The following is an 18,276-nucleotide window of genomic DNA, read 5'->3' on the forward strand; positions in this document are numbered from 1 at the left end:
AAACTGCTAATGAGCTTGTTTAAAAAGAAGTGACAAGGGGCACCTGGGTGGCTCAGTAAGTTAAGCATCTGCCTTCGGCTCAGGTCATGAGCTCAAGTCCCACACTAGGTTCCCTGCTCAGCGTGAAGCCTGCTTCTCCCTTGCCCTTTGCCCCTCCCCCTGCTTGTGCTCTCTTGCTCTCTCAAATAAATAAAATCTTTAAAACTACATAAATAATTTTTAAAAAAAGTGACAAATAGCAACAACCTGCCCTGCACTCCAATAAAATGCCGAACACTAGCTCTTAAATGTCTCTTCCCATTCTGAGACCCTAGGACTCCACTTGGTCACTTCAGTTGACCTCGCTCCCTTGGAGAATGACCATCTCTTCACCCTCTCTTGCTCGCTCTTTTTACTGAAGTACAGATGACACTCGATGTCACATTAGTTTCAGGTGTACAACACAGTGGTTTGACAACCCTGTGCATGAACGCTAGGCTTGCCATGAGGGTAGCTCCTATCTGTCACCATACAATGTCATTACAATACACCAACTATAGTCCCTGTGCTGTGCCTCTCATCCTCGAGACTTATTCAATCTGTAACTGGAAGCCTGGACCTCCCTACTCCCTTTCCCCAGCATTTCACCCATCCCCACATGCTCTGCCCTCTGGCCACCATCAGCTTACTCTCCATATTCACCCCTCAATCCTCTCTAAACACCCAACCACTCCTTTTAGTCTTTGTTCCTTACTTATCTCACTCCCACTTTTCTCATTCTATTTTTTTTTAAGTTTCTCATTTTTAATCTTTTTTTCTTTTCGCCTGTTCCTTGGATCTTGACACATCTCCATACCTAATAATCTCTAAGAACTGAGTACATATTTTAGGATTGAGGCAATTAGTAAGTGTCATGTCTCCTATTAAATCCCTTGATGTGTTACTTTAGAAAAAATGGAAAAATGTATTTGAGTTATGGCCTTAGAAACTTCCTCCTGCCGGTCTATGGCTGTTAAATATTTAAAAGAGCTCTCTGACTTTCTTTTTAGCCGGATCATATATTCAGTTCTATGAGGACACCAAAAGACTGATTGGCCCGAGAAATCATTGACCCCAACACTGAAGTCTGTGCAGTGAAATCACTGACCTTTACATACTTGAACACCTACATCCAGCACAGACTTCCTGCAGGTCAACCAGATGGGTGTCCAGTTTGCACTATGATCAATGGAGGAGTGTGGCTACAACCCTCAGGGCCTGACCACTGCCCCTGTGGTCTCCCTGTCAACAGAAGCCTGATCACATGTGTCCCAGCAGGTGCACCACAGCCAACCATGGCAAACCCTTTTCTCTTCGACACATATTCACCTCCTCAGCCTTCCTTGTAGTTAGGGAGACATAAGAGAAATGTTTCTGTGAAAGACTTCTTTTCTCCCTGATAAAAGCAACAACAACAAAAAAGCAGGCAAAGATAGTTCATCCTCTTACCACACTCATGCTTTCTGCCTCTGATGCAGTTATGTGAAGACGTGATGCCCGGAGCTGCAGCAGCCACATTACAACTACTGGGAGGAGCCAGAACACTGCAGAACTGCCGACCCAAAGCTGATGAATACACCTTGGGACCCGCTACTTCAGAATTTCAAGTGATATACTAAGTGCCCTTTTTGCTGAAGTCACAATTACTCCGTGCGTTCACGATGTCTTGGTATTCTGAGGCTTTGACATCTGGTGTCTTGCTGACCCAGGAAGGGATCGCCTCTGCCAGGGTTAGCCAATTCTTAGAGACAGTCAACAACTCACCCATGTGGGTGCCTTTCAAATGCAAACCAACCAATCCACAGCCTACACCTCAACTACCTCTTTTATGGGAGCTCTCATTCTCTGGGCCACCGTCCACCTGCCCTAACCACTTCAGGGCCAGGTACCAGACAACTAGAGATGGTCCTGTGTCCCAGGACCTACTGAGGTTGCTCAAAGCAAGCCAATCCTAAACCTCTCTACACTACCTCACCCACTCCTCCCAAGCGAAAGCACAATTGAGTCTCTTGCCCACATTTTCCTCCTTCTATCCTGAGTAATCCTGATGCTTCTCCATGTGGTCCTACACACAGTCTGCTCTGCCCTCCATCAAATTTATGTCAGTGATCATCTTATCTGTTGGCCTCACCATATCTTAAGTTTTCTATTAATATACTATATTTTAGAACATGTGCCTCCTAACTGATATAGCTTACAAGACCCTCAATTCAATTAAAACCCAACAAATCTAGGTGATTTTACCTCATCCCAGAAAAAACGATGCTAGTAGTAATCAACCTACCAACACCGAAGGCCAGTTTCAACCCTCTAGTGGTAACACTCAGTTGATACTGCTGATACTAAAATATTCTGTATTGTAGACCAGTCATTTTAAAAACATTACTTCTTAGAACAAATGAAAGGAAGTGGGTCACAGGCAGGCCTGGCAGCAGGCCCCTACCCAAATGTCTATCTCCTGGAGTCCCACCTTAGGTGTTTGTTTAATTAATGGGTTTCATGACTCTCCCTTTAGACTATTCAGGCTCCCCTGGCTGAAATTCCTGATACACACAGAATTACCTCCATAGATATTTTCCAAACCTGTGAATGTTTTATTTCTACCATACGAAAGAGATTCCTGCTGGGAATATTAATAAAGAAGAGACCAGGGCTGGGAAGAAGACAGGATGATTGACAGGGCAGGCAAAGCGGGTTCTTGTAGTGCAGCGTAAGACGGGGATGAAGTGTCAGGACACATCACGTGCCTGTCACTAGAAATAAGGCCACAGGAGCTGGGGGTGTCAGGCTCAGAGAGACCACTGGGAAGCAGAAGTCAACAGTAACTCCAGGTCAGAGACAATCAGACACCAAACATGTTGACTGTAAACTCAAGGAGGATTAAAACATCCTGAATGGCAGATCCCTTGTAATAAAGCCAAAGGAACATCTAAGACTATATTTTAATCTTTGGTGGAGCTGGGGGCAAAGGAGGAGGTCAGGAGGGAAGTGAGCCAGCAATGATTGTTTCCAGCCAGAACCATTCAACAGAATCACAATAAGCAACACCTGTTATTACTAATGTAGGTTACATAGAAGACGTTAGGATAACCTTCCTTCAGCAGGCTCCCTTTAACTGTTTTGTTACAGGGAAAATAATTTTCCAAGGGTCTTTACAGGTCACCTGTAACCTCCAAAACCATAGTATCATTTTTTCCATGAGATCTTAAGGTACTATGGAGGTACATGGAATTTATGAATGAGCTGGAGCAGAGAAGACAAAGGTTGAAGCTTCCCTAACAGTGGAGTCCAAGGAGAACAAAGAGAGGGACCATGTCCAGCCTGCTCAGGATGGGGGATGTTTCAGGCAGCATTAGAGGGCAGGACGAGGGAGGAAGGGGCTGCCACACCATGGAAACACACCACTTGTAAATTCTCAGACACAGAAATGGCTATGAGACACAGTTACACCAAACACAGCCCCAGGAGTGGGTCCCCTGTCCTCCGTAGGCAAGTTTGAAGCTGCCAGCGGGCATTGGGTAGGAAGGCACTTACAGAACGCTTGTCGGCCTCGGCCCCTTGCTGGCCCTGGAGACATGCAGTGAGCTTCTTGTGCGTGCTATGGGAAACTTGCTTCACCAGCTCCAGGCGCTTCTCCACCTGCAGACAGAGCAGTGGGTGGCATAAGCAGGTGAGGGCAAGGTCAGCAGAGGTGGGGCCATCGTCTGGATGACTGTGGGAAAACTGTCTGACCCACGCTCTACAGAGGCAAGCACTGCTGGGGGAGACAACACGCAATGCTGGAGAATAGGAGGAGGAGCGGTCGCTGACTGAGGGGCTCTCTGTTTTAACCCTGCAGTCAAATGACTGCCATGTCTCCCAAATACTCTTCCCTAAATCAGTATTTAAAAACCATAAAGGAGAAAAAGTTACGTCTACAGAGACTGCACAAGGAACAGTTTGAGCAGCCTGAACAGCATTGGGAACAGCATTGGGCTCAGTTTTAATGGGAAGACATATTTGGTTTCCATACACGAGTGGCCGGTGAAGACCTTACCTGAAGCAGGTCTTCACTCAGAACTTCAGTCTTTTCTGCCCTAAAGAGAAAAAGAGAGAAACGTATCAGAAAAAAAAAAAAAAAATTGGAACACAGTTTCATACTTATTCCCCACTTTCTCTATCCATGGCAAAACTAGAAAAACAGACATCAGTAGCAGAGATTTATATTAAAAGAAAATACAGACAATACTGGGATTTACTGGGAACCTTAATAACCTCTGGCAAACAAGATCTTCCAAAAAGCCTTCTGCTATACACTTGAACCTAGATGAAGGACAGCAAATATTTCTTTCTTTCCAGATATTCTTTAAGTAACAGGATGAAGCATGTTCCCCAACCTGAACCCCATGGCCTCTGCTAAACAAGCAAGTGAAAGTAACAGAAATCTGAGCAGGGATCAATAAACAGCAAAACAAGGGGGAAAACACTGAGTCCTGGTGACCAACGCAAATGTCACCATTGAGATGTGTCCCCACCAGAGAGTGGGGGGCTGGATTCTGAGATTAACACATTCAAAGGGTAGAACTTGGACGCTGGCTGAAATTGCCCCAACCCCTGTGTCACATCAGGGGAGAATGAGGATCTTCTTTGGGGCAAAGCATTCTCAATTTATTGTCTGGAGAATCTCAGAGATAGGGTTCAGTTAATGATTTCTCTCACATACCTGTGTTCTCTGTGTCTCTGAGAGTCTCTCTCTCTCTCTCTCCTTCTCATGCTCATACATACAAACTACAAATTCCCATGAAAACAAATTATCAAAACTAAAGATACAGAGAAGGGGTGCCTGGGTGGCTCAGTGGTTGAGCATCTGCCTTTGGCTCAGGTCATAATCCTGGGGTCCTGGGATCAACTCCCACACCCGGTTCCCCACAGGGACCCTGCTTCTCCCTCTGCCTGTGTCTCTGCTTCTTTCTCTTGTCTTTCATGAATAAAATCTTTAAAAAATAAATAAGTAAAAAATATAAAAATAAAGATACAGAGAAGAAGAAACAACTTATAGAGAGCCTGAAGGACTTCGATGACCAGAATCATCAAAGACTGACATATGTACAAAATGTTGAAGAACAAATGATACATTCAAACACTAGTATGAGGACCTGTGCTTCTGGGAGGACAGAGTGAATACATTTCACCTATTTCCCTCACTAAGTGAAAACAAAACCCTGGAACCTTCCATATAAAACAAAAAAGAAAACTCTTCAAGGTGGACAGAAGACAGACTGGCTAGCTACCACCAGGCCCGATGAATGGCATGGTGTGGTGGGGAGTTTTGCTTCATGTTATTCCACACATGGAGCTTTAGAAGTTATGAATCAAAACAGCAGTGAGAATAGACAAAACAAGCCCAACAAAAACCAGATCTCTGTAGCCAAAGAATCAGGAAAGAAGCAACCTGGCAAGATAGAAAATGTTCATAGACAGTAATTGCTCACTCTAGCCAAATGCTACAGAAAGTAACAAAAAAACAAAAAACACAACTGTTGTCCTACTCCATCCATATGAGCAAACACTGGGAAAGGAGCCTAGCCTTCCATACTTACCAGGCTGTATAACAAGGCACCAAATCCCACTCCCCCCCCCCCACCCCCATCTGCCTGGCTAGTGTAGCATCATAGGCATTTGGAGGTGGGACATTTATCACTGCTGGGCCATAACACTGGAAACCACATGAATGGTCCACACATCTATCCCTCACACTCCCTCAGGAAGTGATGTAGCAGGAGGCAGAAGAGAGAGTCAGGACTTTTGTCAACATCCAGTAATAACAAAACCATTCTCTGCCATGGCATCAATGCAAGTCACGTGGGGACCTATAATGAATCACTCTCACCCCTCTCAGCTGGGGAGGTATCAATGAAGGCCTAACAGGGAGCCAAAATTCCCACTCCCACCCAGCAGTAATGAGCAGCACCACCCTCTAGGGGGACTGGGAGCCAGTGAAGGCCAAGTGGCAAAACCTGGACTTCTATTTCCAGCTGGCAGAAACAAAGTAGAATTCTCCCTTCCCCTGCTGGAATGATAGGGGAAAAAAAATCAGCTAAAAGAGAAAGTTTCAATAAAACCTAGAATTTCGGGCAGCCCCTGTGGTGCAGCGGTTTAGCGCCGCCCGCAGCCTAGGGCGTGATCCTGGCGACCCTGGATCGAGTCCCACGTCAGGCTCTCTGTATGATGCCTGCTTCTCCCTCTGCCTGTGTCTCTGCCTCTCTGTCTCTATGAATAAATAAATAAAATTTATAAAAAAAAAACCCTAGAATTTCATAATATAAAACAATACTCAAATTTCAGGAAAAAATTGCTTATCATATCAAGAATCAGAAAGATCTCAAGTTGAATGAAGATCATCAATAAATGCCAACAGCAGAATAACAGAGATGTTTGAATTATCTGACAAAGACTTTAAAAGTATTTGCTGTGAAAATGCTTGGATGAGCATTTATGAACATGCTTGAAACAACAAACAAAAAAACCCAGTCTCAGAACAGAAGATGATTTTAAAAAGAACAAAATGAACATTTTAGAGTTGAAAAATGCAACGATAAATTTAAAAATCCCAGTGGACAGGTTCAACTCTAGAATGGAGGAAGCAGAGGAAAAATTGGTGAACTGGAAGAAAACACAAGAAAAATTTCCCAGTCTACACAACAGAGCAAAAGTAGACCAAACAAACAAACAAGAACAAGAGACCTGTGGAATTATAACAGAGGATTAAGTATTTATGGCATCAGAATCCCAGAAACAGGATAAGAAGGTAGGGCTGAAAAATAGTCAAAGAAATAATGGCTAAAAAGTTACCAAATTTGGCAAAAGATGTAATACTCAAGAAGCTGGGCAAACCCAAACGGGATAAACACAAAGAGGTCCTCACCAAGATTCATAGTCAAATTTCTGAAACTAAAGACAAAGATTTGACTGCAGAGAGACAAAAATGATACCTTACAAACAGAGAGGAAACAATTTGAATTACAGATTTCTGATGGGAAATTACAGAGGACAGCAGGAAGTGGCACACCATTTCTCAAGTACTGAAGGAAAAGAACTGCTAACCTACAATCCTACATTCAGTGAAAATATCCTTCAGGAATGAAAAAAGTCAAGATATTCTCAGATAAAGGAAGACTAACAAAATGTGCCATAAGCAGGCCTGCCTTAAAGAATAGCTAAAATTTCTAGACAAAAAACAATCAAAAAAGAAATGGTAAAAGAAATAACCTTGAAGTATCAGGAAGAAAAGAAAACACTATCATGAAAAATAGTAAATAGTTTTTTTTCTCCTCTGGAGTCTTCTAAGTTGATGGTTGAAGCAAAATTCATAACATTGGGTATGTGGCTCTAAATGTATACAGAGGAAATATTTAATACAATTATATTATAATTGGGAGAGGGTAAAGGGACATAAAGGGAAGTAAAGTTTCTAGATTTCACTCAAACTAGTAAAATAATGGTACCAGAAGACTGTGATAAACTTTGTATATGTAATACACCTTGATCCACCACTAAAACAGATACACAAGGAGATACACTCAAAAAAGCTTTAGAGAAGTCAAAATTTAACTCAGGAGAAAGAAAGAAAAGGAAAACAAAACAATGAAAAACAAAATAAAACAAAAAATGAAATGGTACACAAGTCTTAAGATAGATGGACTTATATTAAATATAAAAGGCCTAAATACACCAATTAAAAGACAGAGATTGGCAGAGTGGATTAAAAATACATTGTCTAGGAGCACCTCAGTGGCTCAGTCAGTTAAGCATCTGCCTTGGTCTCACGTCATGATCTCGGGGTCCTGGGATCGAGCCCCATGTCGAGCTCCCTGCTCAGTGGGGAGTCTGCTTCTCCCTCTCCCTCTGACCTTTTCCCCAATCATGCTTTTTCTCTCTTTCTTTCTCTCAGGTAAATTAATAAAATCTTTGAAAAATATATGTTGTCTAAAAGAATCTCACTTCAAATATAATTATATAAGTAGACTGAAAGTAAAATTGTAGAAAAATATACTATGTGAACATTAGTCAAAAACAAGCAGGAATGGCTATATTAACATATGAAGTAGATTTCAATATAGAGAAAATGACCAGAGACAGAAAGTAACCTAATGTGATGATAAAAAGTCAATCTACCATGAAGACACAGCAATCCTAAATGTAAATAAACTAAACAACAAAACTGCAAAATGTGAAGAACTTCTAAAATTAAAAGGAGACAAAGACAAATTCACATTTACAACTGGAGACTTCAATATCTCCTTTCTCAACAATTGACAGACCAATTAGATAAAAAAAAATTAGGGAGAATAAGAGCACAATAACTCCATTAATCAATACAATTGAATGACATTTATAGGAGACTCCATTTAACATCAGAATACACATTCTTTTCCAGCGCTCAAAGAACATATACCAAGACAGACAACATGTAGGGCCATAAGACAAACCTCGATTCATTTGAAATAACTGAAATAATATGTGATGTACTCTCTGACCACAGTAGATTCAAAATAGAAATCAGTAACAGAAAGATAAGACAGAAATACTTGTAAAATCCAAATACTTGGACACAAAATAAAAACACTTCAGGGCACCTGGGTGGCTCATCGGTTGAGCATCTGCTTTTGGCTCAGATTGTAATCTCAGGATCCTGGAATCAAGTCCCACAGCAGGCTCCCTACAGAGAGCCTGCTTCTCTCATTGCCTATGTCTCTGCCTCTCTATGTCTCTCATGAATAAACAAATAAAATCTTTTAAAAAATACTTCTAAATAATCCATGGGTCAAAGAGAAAGTCTCAAAAAAAATAAATAAAAAGTACTAGACTGAATAAAAATGAAAATACAATGTATCAAAATGTTGGATACAGCCAGAGCAGTGCTAAGAGGGAAACTGACAGCACCAAATCCATACATTTAGGAAAAGAAACATTCTCAAATTAAAATCTCAGTTTTTACTGGAACACCTATAAAAAGTTAACCAAAACATATCCAAAATAAGGTGAAAGAAGGATATCATAAGGGCAGAAATGAATTAATTTAAAACAAAAGATGCTAAAAGAGAAAAAATCAATGATAGAGTTGGTTCTTTGAAAAAAATAAGTAAAACTGAAAAACACTATAGCATGACTGAAGAGAAAGAGAAGACAAATTACCAATAATTGGAGTGAAACAGGACATATCACTACAGAACCCTATAAATTTCAAAATGTCTTCAAACAACCTTACATACATAAATTTGACAACTTATATGACATGGGCTAATTCTTCAAAAAACACAAACTATCATAATATACCCAAAAGGAATAGATGACTTGAATAGCCTTATAGCTAGTAGGAAACTGAACTTGTATTATTAAGTTCCCCCAAAAAAACCTTCAGATCCAAAAGGCTTCACAAAAGAATTCTACCAAATGTTTAAAGACATTAGTTTGACCTTGGGTTAAGCAATGAGTTCTCAGATATGATATCAAAAGCATGATCCATGAAAGAAAAAGAATTGGTGCATTAAATTTCATCAAAACTAACAGCTTTTGTTCTATGAAAGGCAGTGTTAAAAAATGGAAAGACAACCCACAGAAAGAGAAAATATTTGCAGACCAGATACATGAAAAGAATTACAGCCAGAATATATAAAGAACTTTCAAACTCAACAATAAGAAAAAAAATCCTATTAAAAAACAGGCAAAAATTGGAACAGAAACTTTATCAAGGAAGATACATGGATGGCAAATAAGCATAAGAAAAACCTCTCGACACAAAATGATAAAACCCCTATGGAAAACAGCTTGGTAGTTTCTTATGAATTTGAACATGCAGGGGGAGGAGCAAGATGGCGGAAGAGTAGGGTCTCCAAATCACCTGTCTCCACCAAACTACCTAGAAAACCTTCAAATTATCCTGAAAATCTATGAATTCGGCCTGAGATTTAAAGAGAGACCAGCTGGAATGCAACAGTGAGAAGAGTTCGCGCTTCTATCAAGGTAGGAAGACGGGGAAAAAGAAATAAAGGAACAAAGGCCTCCGAGGGGGAGGGGCCCCGCGAGGAGCCGGGCTGAGGCCGGGGCGAGTGTCCCCAGGACAGGAGAGCCCCGTCCCGGAGGAGCAGGAGCTGCACCGACCTTCCCGGGGGAAAGGGGCTCGTGGGGAGTTGGAGCAGGACCCAGGAGGGCGGGGGTGCCCTCGGGCTCCCCGGGACACTAACAGAGCAACTGCGCCCCGGGAGAGTGCGCCGAGCTCCCTAAGGGCTGCAGCGCGCACGGCGGGACCCGGCGGGACCCGGAGCAGCTCGGGGGGGCTCGGGGGCGGCTCCGCGGAGGGGGCTGCGCGGCCCCGGGAGCAGCTCGGAGGGGCTCGGGCAGAGGAAGAGGCTCCGTGCGGAGGGGGCTGCGCGGTTCCAGGAGCAGCTCGGAGGGGCTCGGGCGGCGGCTCCGCGGAGGGGGCTGCGGGGCGGGAGCGCGAATCCACCAGCGCAGGCTCCGGGGCACAGGGCGCCGGGACACAGCCCAGGATCCGGCCTCCCCCGGGACAGGCAGAGGCCGGGAGGGCCCAGGACAGCGAGGACGCTCCTGCCCCAGCTGAGCAGATCAGCGGCCCCGCCCCGGAGCCTCCAGGCCCTGCAGACGGAGTTCCTGCCGGAGCTGAATCCAGGTTTCCAGAGCTGCCCCGCCACTGGGGCTGTTCCTCCTGCGGCCTCACGGGGTAAACAACCCCCACCGAGCCCTGCACCAGGCAGGGGCACAGCAGCTCCCCCAACTGCTAACACCTGAAAATCAGCACAACAGGCCCCTCCCCCAGAACACCAGCTAGACGGACAACTTCCAGGAGAAGCCAAGGGACTTAAAGAACACAGAATCAGAAGATACTCCCCGGTGGTTCTTTTTTTGTTTGTTTGTTTTTGTTTTTGTTTTTGTTTTTGTTTTGTTTTGCTTTTTGATTGGTTTCCTTCCCCCACCCCCTTTTTTTTCTCCTTTCTTTTTCTTTCTCTTTTTCTTCTTTTTTTTTTTTTTTTCGTTTTTTTTTCTTTTTCTTCCCTTTTTTTTTCTCTTTCTCTTTTCTTTCCTTCTTTCTCTCCTCTCTTTTTCTCTTTTTCCCAATACAACTTGCTTTTGGCCACTCTGCACTGAGCAAAATGACTAGAAGGAAAACCTCACCTCAAAAGAAAGAATCAGAAACAGTCCTCTCTCCCACAGAGTTACAAAATCTGGATTACAATTCAATGTCAGAAAGCCAATTCAGAAGCACTATTATACAGCTACTGGTGGCTCTAGAAAAAAGTATAAAGGACTCAAGAGACTTCATGACTGCAGAATTTAGAGCTAATCAGGCAGAAATTAAAAATCAATTGAATGAGATGCAATCCAAACTAGAAGTCCTAACGACGAGGGTTAACGAGGTGGAAGAACGAGTGAGTGACCTAGAAGACAAGTTGATAGCAAAGAGGGAAACTGAGGAAAAAAGAGACAAACAATTAAAAGACCATGAAGATAGATTAAGGGAAATAAACGACAGCCTGAGGAAGAAAAACCTACGTTTAATTGGGGTTCCCGAGGGCGCCGAAAGGGACAGAGGGCCAGAATATGTATTTGAACAAATTCTAGCTGAAAACTTTCCTAATCTGGGAAGGGAAACAGGCATTCAGATCCAGGAAATAGAGAGATCCCCCCCTAAAATCAATAAAAACCGTTCAACACCTCGACATTTAATTGTGAAGCTTGCAAATTCCAAAGATAAGGAGAAGATCCTTAAAGCAGCAAGAGACAAGAAATCCCTGACTTTTATGGGGAGGAGTATTAGGGTAACAGCAGACCTCTCCACAGAGACCTGGCAGGCCAGAAAGGGCTGGCAGGATATATTCAGGGTCCTAAATGAGAAGAACATGCAACCAAGAATACTTTATCCAGCAAGGCTCTCATTCAAAATGGAAGGAGAGATAAAGAGCTTCCAAGACAGGCAGCAACTAAAAGAATATGTGACCTCCAAACCAGCTCTGCAAGAAATTTTAAGGGGGCCTCTTAAAATTCCCCTTTAAGAAGAAGTTCAGTGGAACAGTCCACAAAAACAAAGACTGAATAGATATCATGATGACACTAAACTCATATCTCTCAATAGTAACTCTGAATGTGAACGGGCTTAATGACCCCATCAAAAGGCGCAGGGTTTCAGACTGGATAAAAAAGCAGGACCCATCTATTTGCTGTCTACAAGAGACTCATTTTAGACAGAAGGACACCTACAGCCTGAAAATAAAAGGTTGGAGAACCATTTACCATTCGAATGGTCCTCAAAAGAAAGCAGGGGTAGCCATCCTTATATCAGATAAACTAAAATTTACCCCAAAGACTGTAGTGAGAGATGAAGAGGGACACTATATCATACTTAAAGGATCTATTCAACAAGAGGACTTAACAATCCTCAATATATATGCTCCGAATGTGGGAGCTGCCAAATATATAAATCAATTATTAACCAAAGTGAAGAAATACTTAGATAATAATACACTTATACTTGGTGACTTCAATCTAGCTCTTTCTATACTCGATAGGTCTTCTAAGCAAAACATCTCCAAAGAAACGAGAGCTTTAAATGATACACTGGACCAGATGGATTTCACAGATATCTACAGAACTTTACATCCAAACTCAACTGAATACACATTCTTCTCAAGCGCACATGGAACTTTCTCCAGAATAGACCACATATTGGGTCACAAATCGGGTCTGAACCGATACCAAAAGATTGGGATTGTCCCCTGCATATTCTCGGACCATAATGCCTTGAAATTAGAACTAAATCACAACAAGAAGTTTGGAAGGACCTCAAACACGTGGAGGTTAAGGACCATCCTGCTAAAAGATAAAAGGGTCAACCAGGAAATTAAGGAAGAATTAAAAAGATTCATGGAAACTAATGAGAATGAAGATACAACCGTTCAAAATCTTTGGGATGCAGCAAAAGCAGTCCTAAGGGGGAAATACATCGCAATACAAGCATCCATTCAAAAACTGGAAAGAACTCAAATACAAAAGCTAACCTTACACATAAAGGAGCTAGAGAAAAAACAGCAAATAGATCCTACACCCAAGAGAAGAAGGGAGTTAATAAAGATTCGAGCAGAACTCAACGAAATCGAGACCAGAAGAACTGTGGAACAGATCAACAGAACCAGGAGTTGGTTCTTTGAAAGAATTAATAAGATAGATAAACCATTAGCCAGCCTTATTAAAAAGAAGAGAGAGAAGACTCAAATTAATAAAATCATGAATGAGAAAGGAGAGATCACTACCAACACCAAGGAAATACAAACGATTTTGAATTTGAACATGCACTTGCCACACAACCTAGCAATGCTACCTCAGAGAAAATAAAATTTACATTCATACACACACTAATACAACATCTCATGAATGTTCACAGCAGCTTTATTTGCAATAACAAGAAGTTGGAAGCAACCCAAACCGTCAACAACTGAATGGATTAATAACAGAATACTACTCAACAATATAAACAGGATGGGAATACTGATGCATGCCACAAATGGACAGATCTCAGAAACATGCTCAGTGAAAACAGCACTCTCAGAAGGTTATACCCATACTGAATGACTCCATTTCACCTTTAGCTGGAAAGGTGAAATGATAGAGATGGAAAACAGTACTGAGTGACACCAAATGGGGTGGAGGAGGGTTTGCCTCCAAAGGGAATTTAAGGTAATGGACTGCTCCATATCCTGTTTGTGGGTGGTGGTTTAAACAAAATTGTATGTGTTAAAACTCCAAGAACTGTACTGAAAACATGAGGCTTACTTTGTGTAAGTTTTTAAAGTAAAAAGAAAAAATAATTTTCAAAGATTTTACTTATTTGAGATAGAGACAGCAAGAATGGGGTGAGGGGCGGCAAGGGAGAAGGAGAAGCAGACTCCTCCTTGAAAAGGGAGTTGGACACAGGGCTGGATCCCAGGACCCTGAGATCATGACCTGAGCTGAAGGCAGACAACTACCTGAGCCACTCAAGTACCCCTTAAAGTATATTTCTAAAATAACAGATAACAGACACTAGTCAAGTCAAGAAGGAAGTCTGACTGGAGTCAAGTATTCTAAGCTCCTAGTATTGATTGTTAGAGGTGGTAAAGTGATCATTTAGATTTTGTTAGGCTAAAAATTACATGATAGGGCAGCCCGGGTGGCTCAGCGGCTTAGCACTGCCTTCCGCCCAGGGCGTGATCCTGGAGTCCCAGGATCAAGTCCTACATCGGGCTCCCTGCAGGGAGCCTGCTTCTCCCTCTGCCTGTGTCTCTGCCTCTCTCTCTGTGTCTCTCATGAATAAATAAAATCTTTAAAAATAATAATAATAAAATAAAAATTACATGATAAACATTTGAAGGGCAGCACTAAAAGAGCAGAAATCAAGTATGTATCTTCCACACTAATAGAGGGGAAAATACCAAAACAGCATAACAATCCACAGTAAAAACTAGATGAATCAAAACAAGGGGAATAGACAGTAGCAGATGAAGCAGTATAGGAAAAAAAAAAAAAAAAGAAAAAGTAGCATGAAGTAAAATGGCAGCCACCAGTTCAAATATATTATTAATAAAAATGGATAAAATATGTCAGTTAAAAGCTAAAGATGTTCAGTTTAGAAATAATAATAAAATAATAAAAAATTTTAGCTCTATTCCAAATTCTGTTTAATTCCAAATTCTAGCTCTATGCTAATTCCAAAAAGTGAAACACAAAGAATTGGGAAGATTAAAAAAACAAACAAACAAACAAACATACCAGGCTATTTCCAATTAATATTACTGTTGGCCAAATAGACTTCAAAGCAAAAAACAAACCAAAAAACTACCCAAAACCAAAAACCAAAAGAAGATATTATAAAGGGAGAGGGGATCCCAATACAATGAAAAAGTCTACCTCATAAAGAGCCTGTAAGAATCTGAACTTGAATGTACCTGATTAGAATCACAAAATATATAAATCAAAACAGATAAAACTTGAAGGAAGCCCTACAAAAATATATCATAATAAAGTGTCATCATTCCTCTTTTAATTAATGAGAGGTAAACACAAAAAAGAAGTTAGTAAAGATAAAGAGGAAACATAAGTTCACAGATTTGACAGATATAAATGGAACCTTGAATCTAATCATTTCAGAATATAAATTCTTCTCATTAAGTGCACATTAAGTATTCATTTCCAAAACTTAACCACTTTATTAGTCTAAAAAGCACATCTTGGTAAACACCATACAATGTTCTCTTACCCCAATGCTATTTAGGTTGAAATAATTAACTAAAAAGTTAAAATTCAAAACAGCACACATACAAGATTTGGAAACCTTAAAACAATTCTAAATAGATTAAAAAGAAATGCTTAGAAATTTAAAATATTTAGAATTGAAAAACATTCAAAGTCTCAAACTTGCCAGCAAAGTGATACTTTCAAAAAAATACAAAAACTCAAATGCTTATTTTAGGAGAGGCTGAAAATATTGAGAAATATAAATACAATAAAATTAAAGAAATGAAAAGGAAGAAAATAACAAAGAGAAGACATTAGTAAAATAGAAAAAAACATAATAGAATCACAATAGTCAAAAGCTAATTCTTTGAAAAGGCTAACAAAATAGTAAATATTTATAGGATTTATCCAGAAAAAGACAAAAAAAAATGAGAAAAGGAATAGAAGAACAATAATAGGAAATAAAAGTGGAATATAATGAGTGATACTGCAGAGGTTAAAAAGATAAGTGAAAGTTATGAACAGCTTTATTTTGAAAACACACAAAATGGCCAAATAGCTAGAAAAATAAAGCAAGCCCAAACTGACTCAAGAATAAATAGGAAGGCCAAATACTCCTATAAACCTTTAAAACACACACACACACACACACACACACACATACATACACACACAGTAAAACAGTAATTAAATAACTTTCCACAAGGAAAAAAAGAAGACCAAGATATTTAATAGGAAAATTTTCAACAAATGTTTCTTTCTAAACTTGTACAAACTCTTCAAAAGAATAAAAAAGCAACACACACAGCTCATTCTAAGAGATAAGTATAACTTGTGACCAAAACTAGACAAGAATGCACAAAGAAAATTACAGATTGGTCCTACATTAGCAATCATAACAAATATTCTTAAAAAAATAATAAATTAGCACATTATGAACAAATTAGATTAATTGCTAGAACACAGAGTAGGTTTTTTTAAAGAGTTTTTTTAAAGACTTTATTTATTTATTCGTGAGAGACACACAGAGAGAGAAGCAGGCTCCAGGCAGAGAGCCTGATGCAGAACTCAGTCCCAGGACTCTAGGATCATGCTGTGAGCTGAAGACAGATGCTCAACCACTGAGCCACCCAGGCTTCCCAAAAAGATTTTAACTAATCTCTGCACCCAAAGTGGAACTCGAACTCAAATCCCTGAGACCAAGAATCACATGCTCCACCAACTGAGCTCCCAAGAGTAGTTTAACTTTATATATCTGCAAGTATAATCACATTGACTTCAAGGATAAACCATACTATCTCAAACAACACAGACAAAATATTTACTAAAGCACAATGCCTATTCATAAAAAAATCCTTACCTTTGTTTTTTTAAACATATCTATAAAACATTATTCTTAATGAGAACATGTTAAAAACATTCCCTTTAAGGTCAAGAATAAGACAACAATGCCTACTATCACTTTCCAGTCAGCTCAGTAAGACTTAAAAACTGAAGAGAAAGAACACAAACTGACATAATCTATAGAAGTTATTAAAAATAATGAAAGCTTAGAATGATAGCTGGATATAAAAGCAATATAACAAAATCAATATAACCAGGAAATACTTAGAAAATCTAATTTTAAAAATCATTTAACACAGAAAAAAGGTAGAATAAATTTGATAAAAGATGGGCAATATCTTACAGAGGAAAAAATTAGTAAAAGACATTTACAAAGACAAATTGAGAGATATACTGTAGTTATGGATAGAAAGAATTAACTTTATAAAGATAAAAGTTCTCTTTATATCAGTGCAACTTCAATAAAAAATCCAAATAAGGACTTTTAAAAACTAATTTAATGAGCTGAATCTAAAACTTATATGAAATTGCAAAGACATAAGAAAAAAAAATCATCCTTAGAAAGAATAGGCTAGAGGAGTTTCACTACCAGATACTGAAACTATTTAATAAAGTCAGAGCAATTAAGACAGTACTCTATCAGTGTTCACACTGAACATGAGAACTGAAGAGAGTGTCCAGAAATATACCTAAACACACAAAAAAATGATAGAGATATTATCCAAGGATTGCGGAAAAGGGGTGTGATTCAATATGTAGTGCTGGGTCAACTGCATATCAAAAAAAGGGAAGGGGAGGGGGAGGGAAAAGGGGAGGGAAAAGGGGAGGGAAAAGGGGAGGGAAAAGGGGAGGGAAAAGGGGAGGGAAAAGGGGAGGGAAAAGGGGAGGGAAAAGGGGAGGGAAAAGGGGAGGGAAAAGGGGAGGGAAAAGGGGAGGGAAAAGGGGAGGGAAAAGGGGAGGGAAAAGGGAAGGGAAAAGGGAAGGGAAAAGGGAAGGGAAAAGGGAAGGGAAGGGAAAAGGGAAGGGAAGGGAAGGGAAGGGAAGGGAAGGGAAGGGAAGGGAAGGGAAGGGAAGGGAAGGGAAGGGAAGGGAAGGGAAGGGAAGGGAAGAAAGAAAGAAAGAAAGAAAGAAAGAAAGAAAGAAAGAAAGAAAGAAAGAAAGAAAGAAAGAAAGAAAGAAAGAAAGAAAGAAAGAAAGAAAGAAAGAAAGAAAAGAAGAAAGAAAAGAAAAGAAAAGAAAAGAAAGAAAAAGGAAAAGAGAGTTTTACCCAAAACCATGCATAAAAACCAATCTCCAATGAATTAAAGACTTAAATTTAAATCATAAGACACTAAACTGGGAAAATACATATATAACGTCTTATATTTCTGACCATGGAATGAGACTTTGGAGAAACAAAAGATTAACTATAAAAGAAAGGAATAATAAATATATTTACATAAAAATTAACTTCTGTTACAATAGTTGAAAAAAAATATAAAGAATCAGGAAATGGAGGAAGACATATGTAAAAAAAAAAATGTTTAACTGCCAAAGGATTAACATCCATGTTGTATCAGAAACTTCCAAAAGTCAATGAAAAAAGAAAAAAAGGAATAACTCAATAGAAAAATAATCTGAAGACCAGCATTTCTTAAATGAGAAACTTCT

At 40.0% G+C, this 18,276-nt stretch overlaps 1 protein-coding gene across 3 annotated transcripts in view; it reads right to left on the bottom strand.

The window, feature by feature from the left end:
* Positions 1-18,276, bottom strand: part of ARHGAP44 (Rho GTPase activating protein 44) — a 171,369-nt gene that overhangs the window by 73,977 nt on the left and 79,116 nt on the right. For all 3 annotated transcript variants that reach the window (XM_072821073.1, XM_072821070.1, XM_072821071.1), the window contains exons 2-3: positions 4,055-4,094; positions 3,553-3,657 (exon numbers count right to left, since the gene is read on the bottom strand). In XM_072821073.1, coding sequence (XP_072677174.1) covers positions 3,553-3,657; positions 4,055-4,094 — 145 coding nt within the window. The remainder of the gene's footprint in view (positions 1-3,552; positions 3,658-4,054; positions 4,095-18,276) is intronic.

The sequence above is a fragment of the Canis lupus genome, chromosome 3 (genome assembly GCF_048164855.1).
Source record: "Canis lupus baileyi chromosome 3, mCanLup2.hap1, whole genome shotgun sequence".
Lineage (NCBI taxonomy): Eukaryota > Metazoa > Chordata > Mammalia > Carnivora > Canidae > Canis > Canis lupus.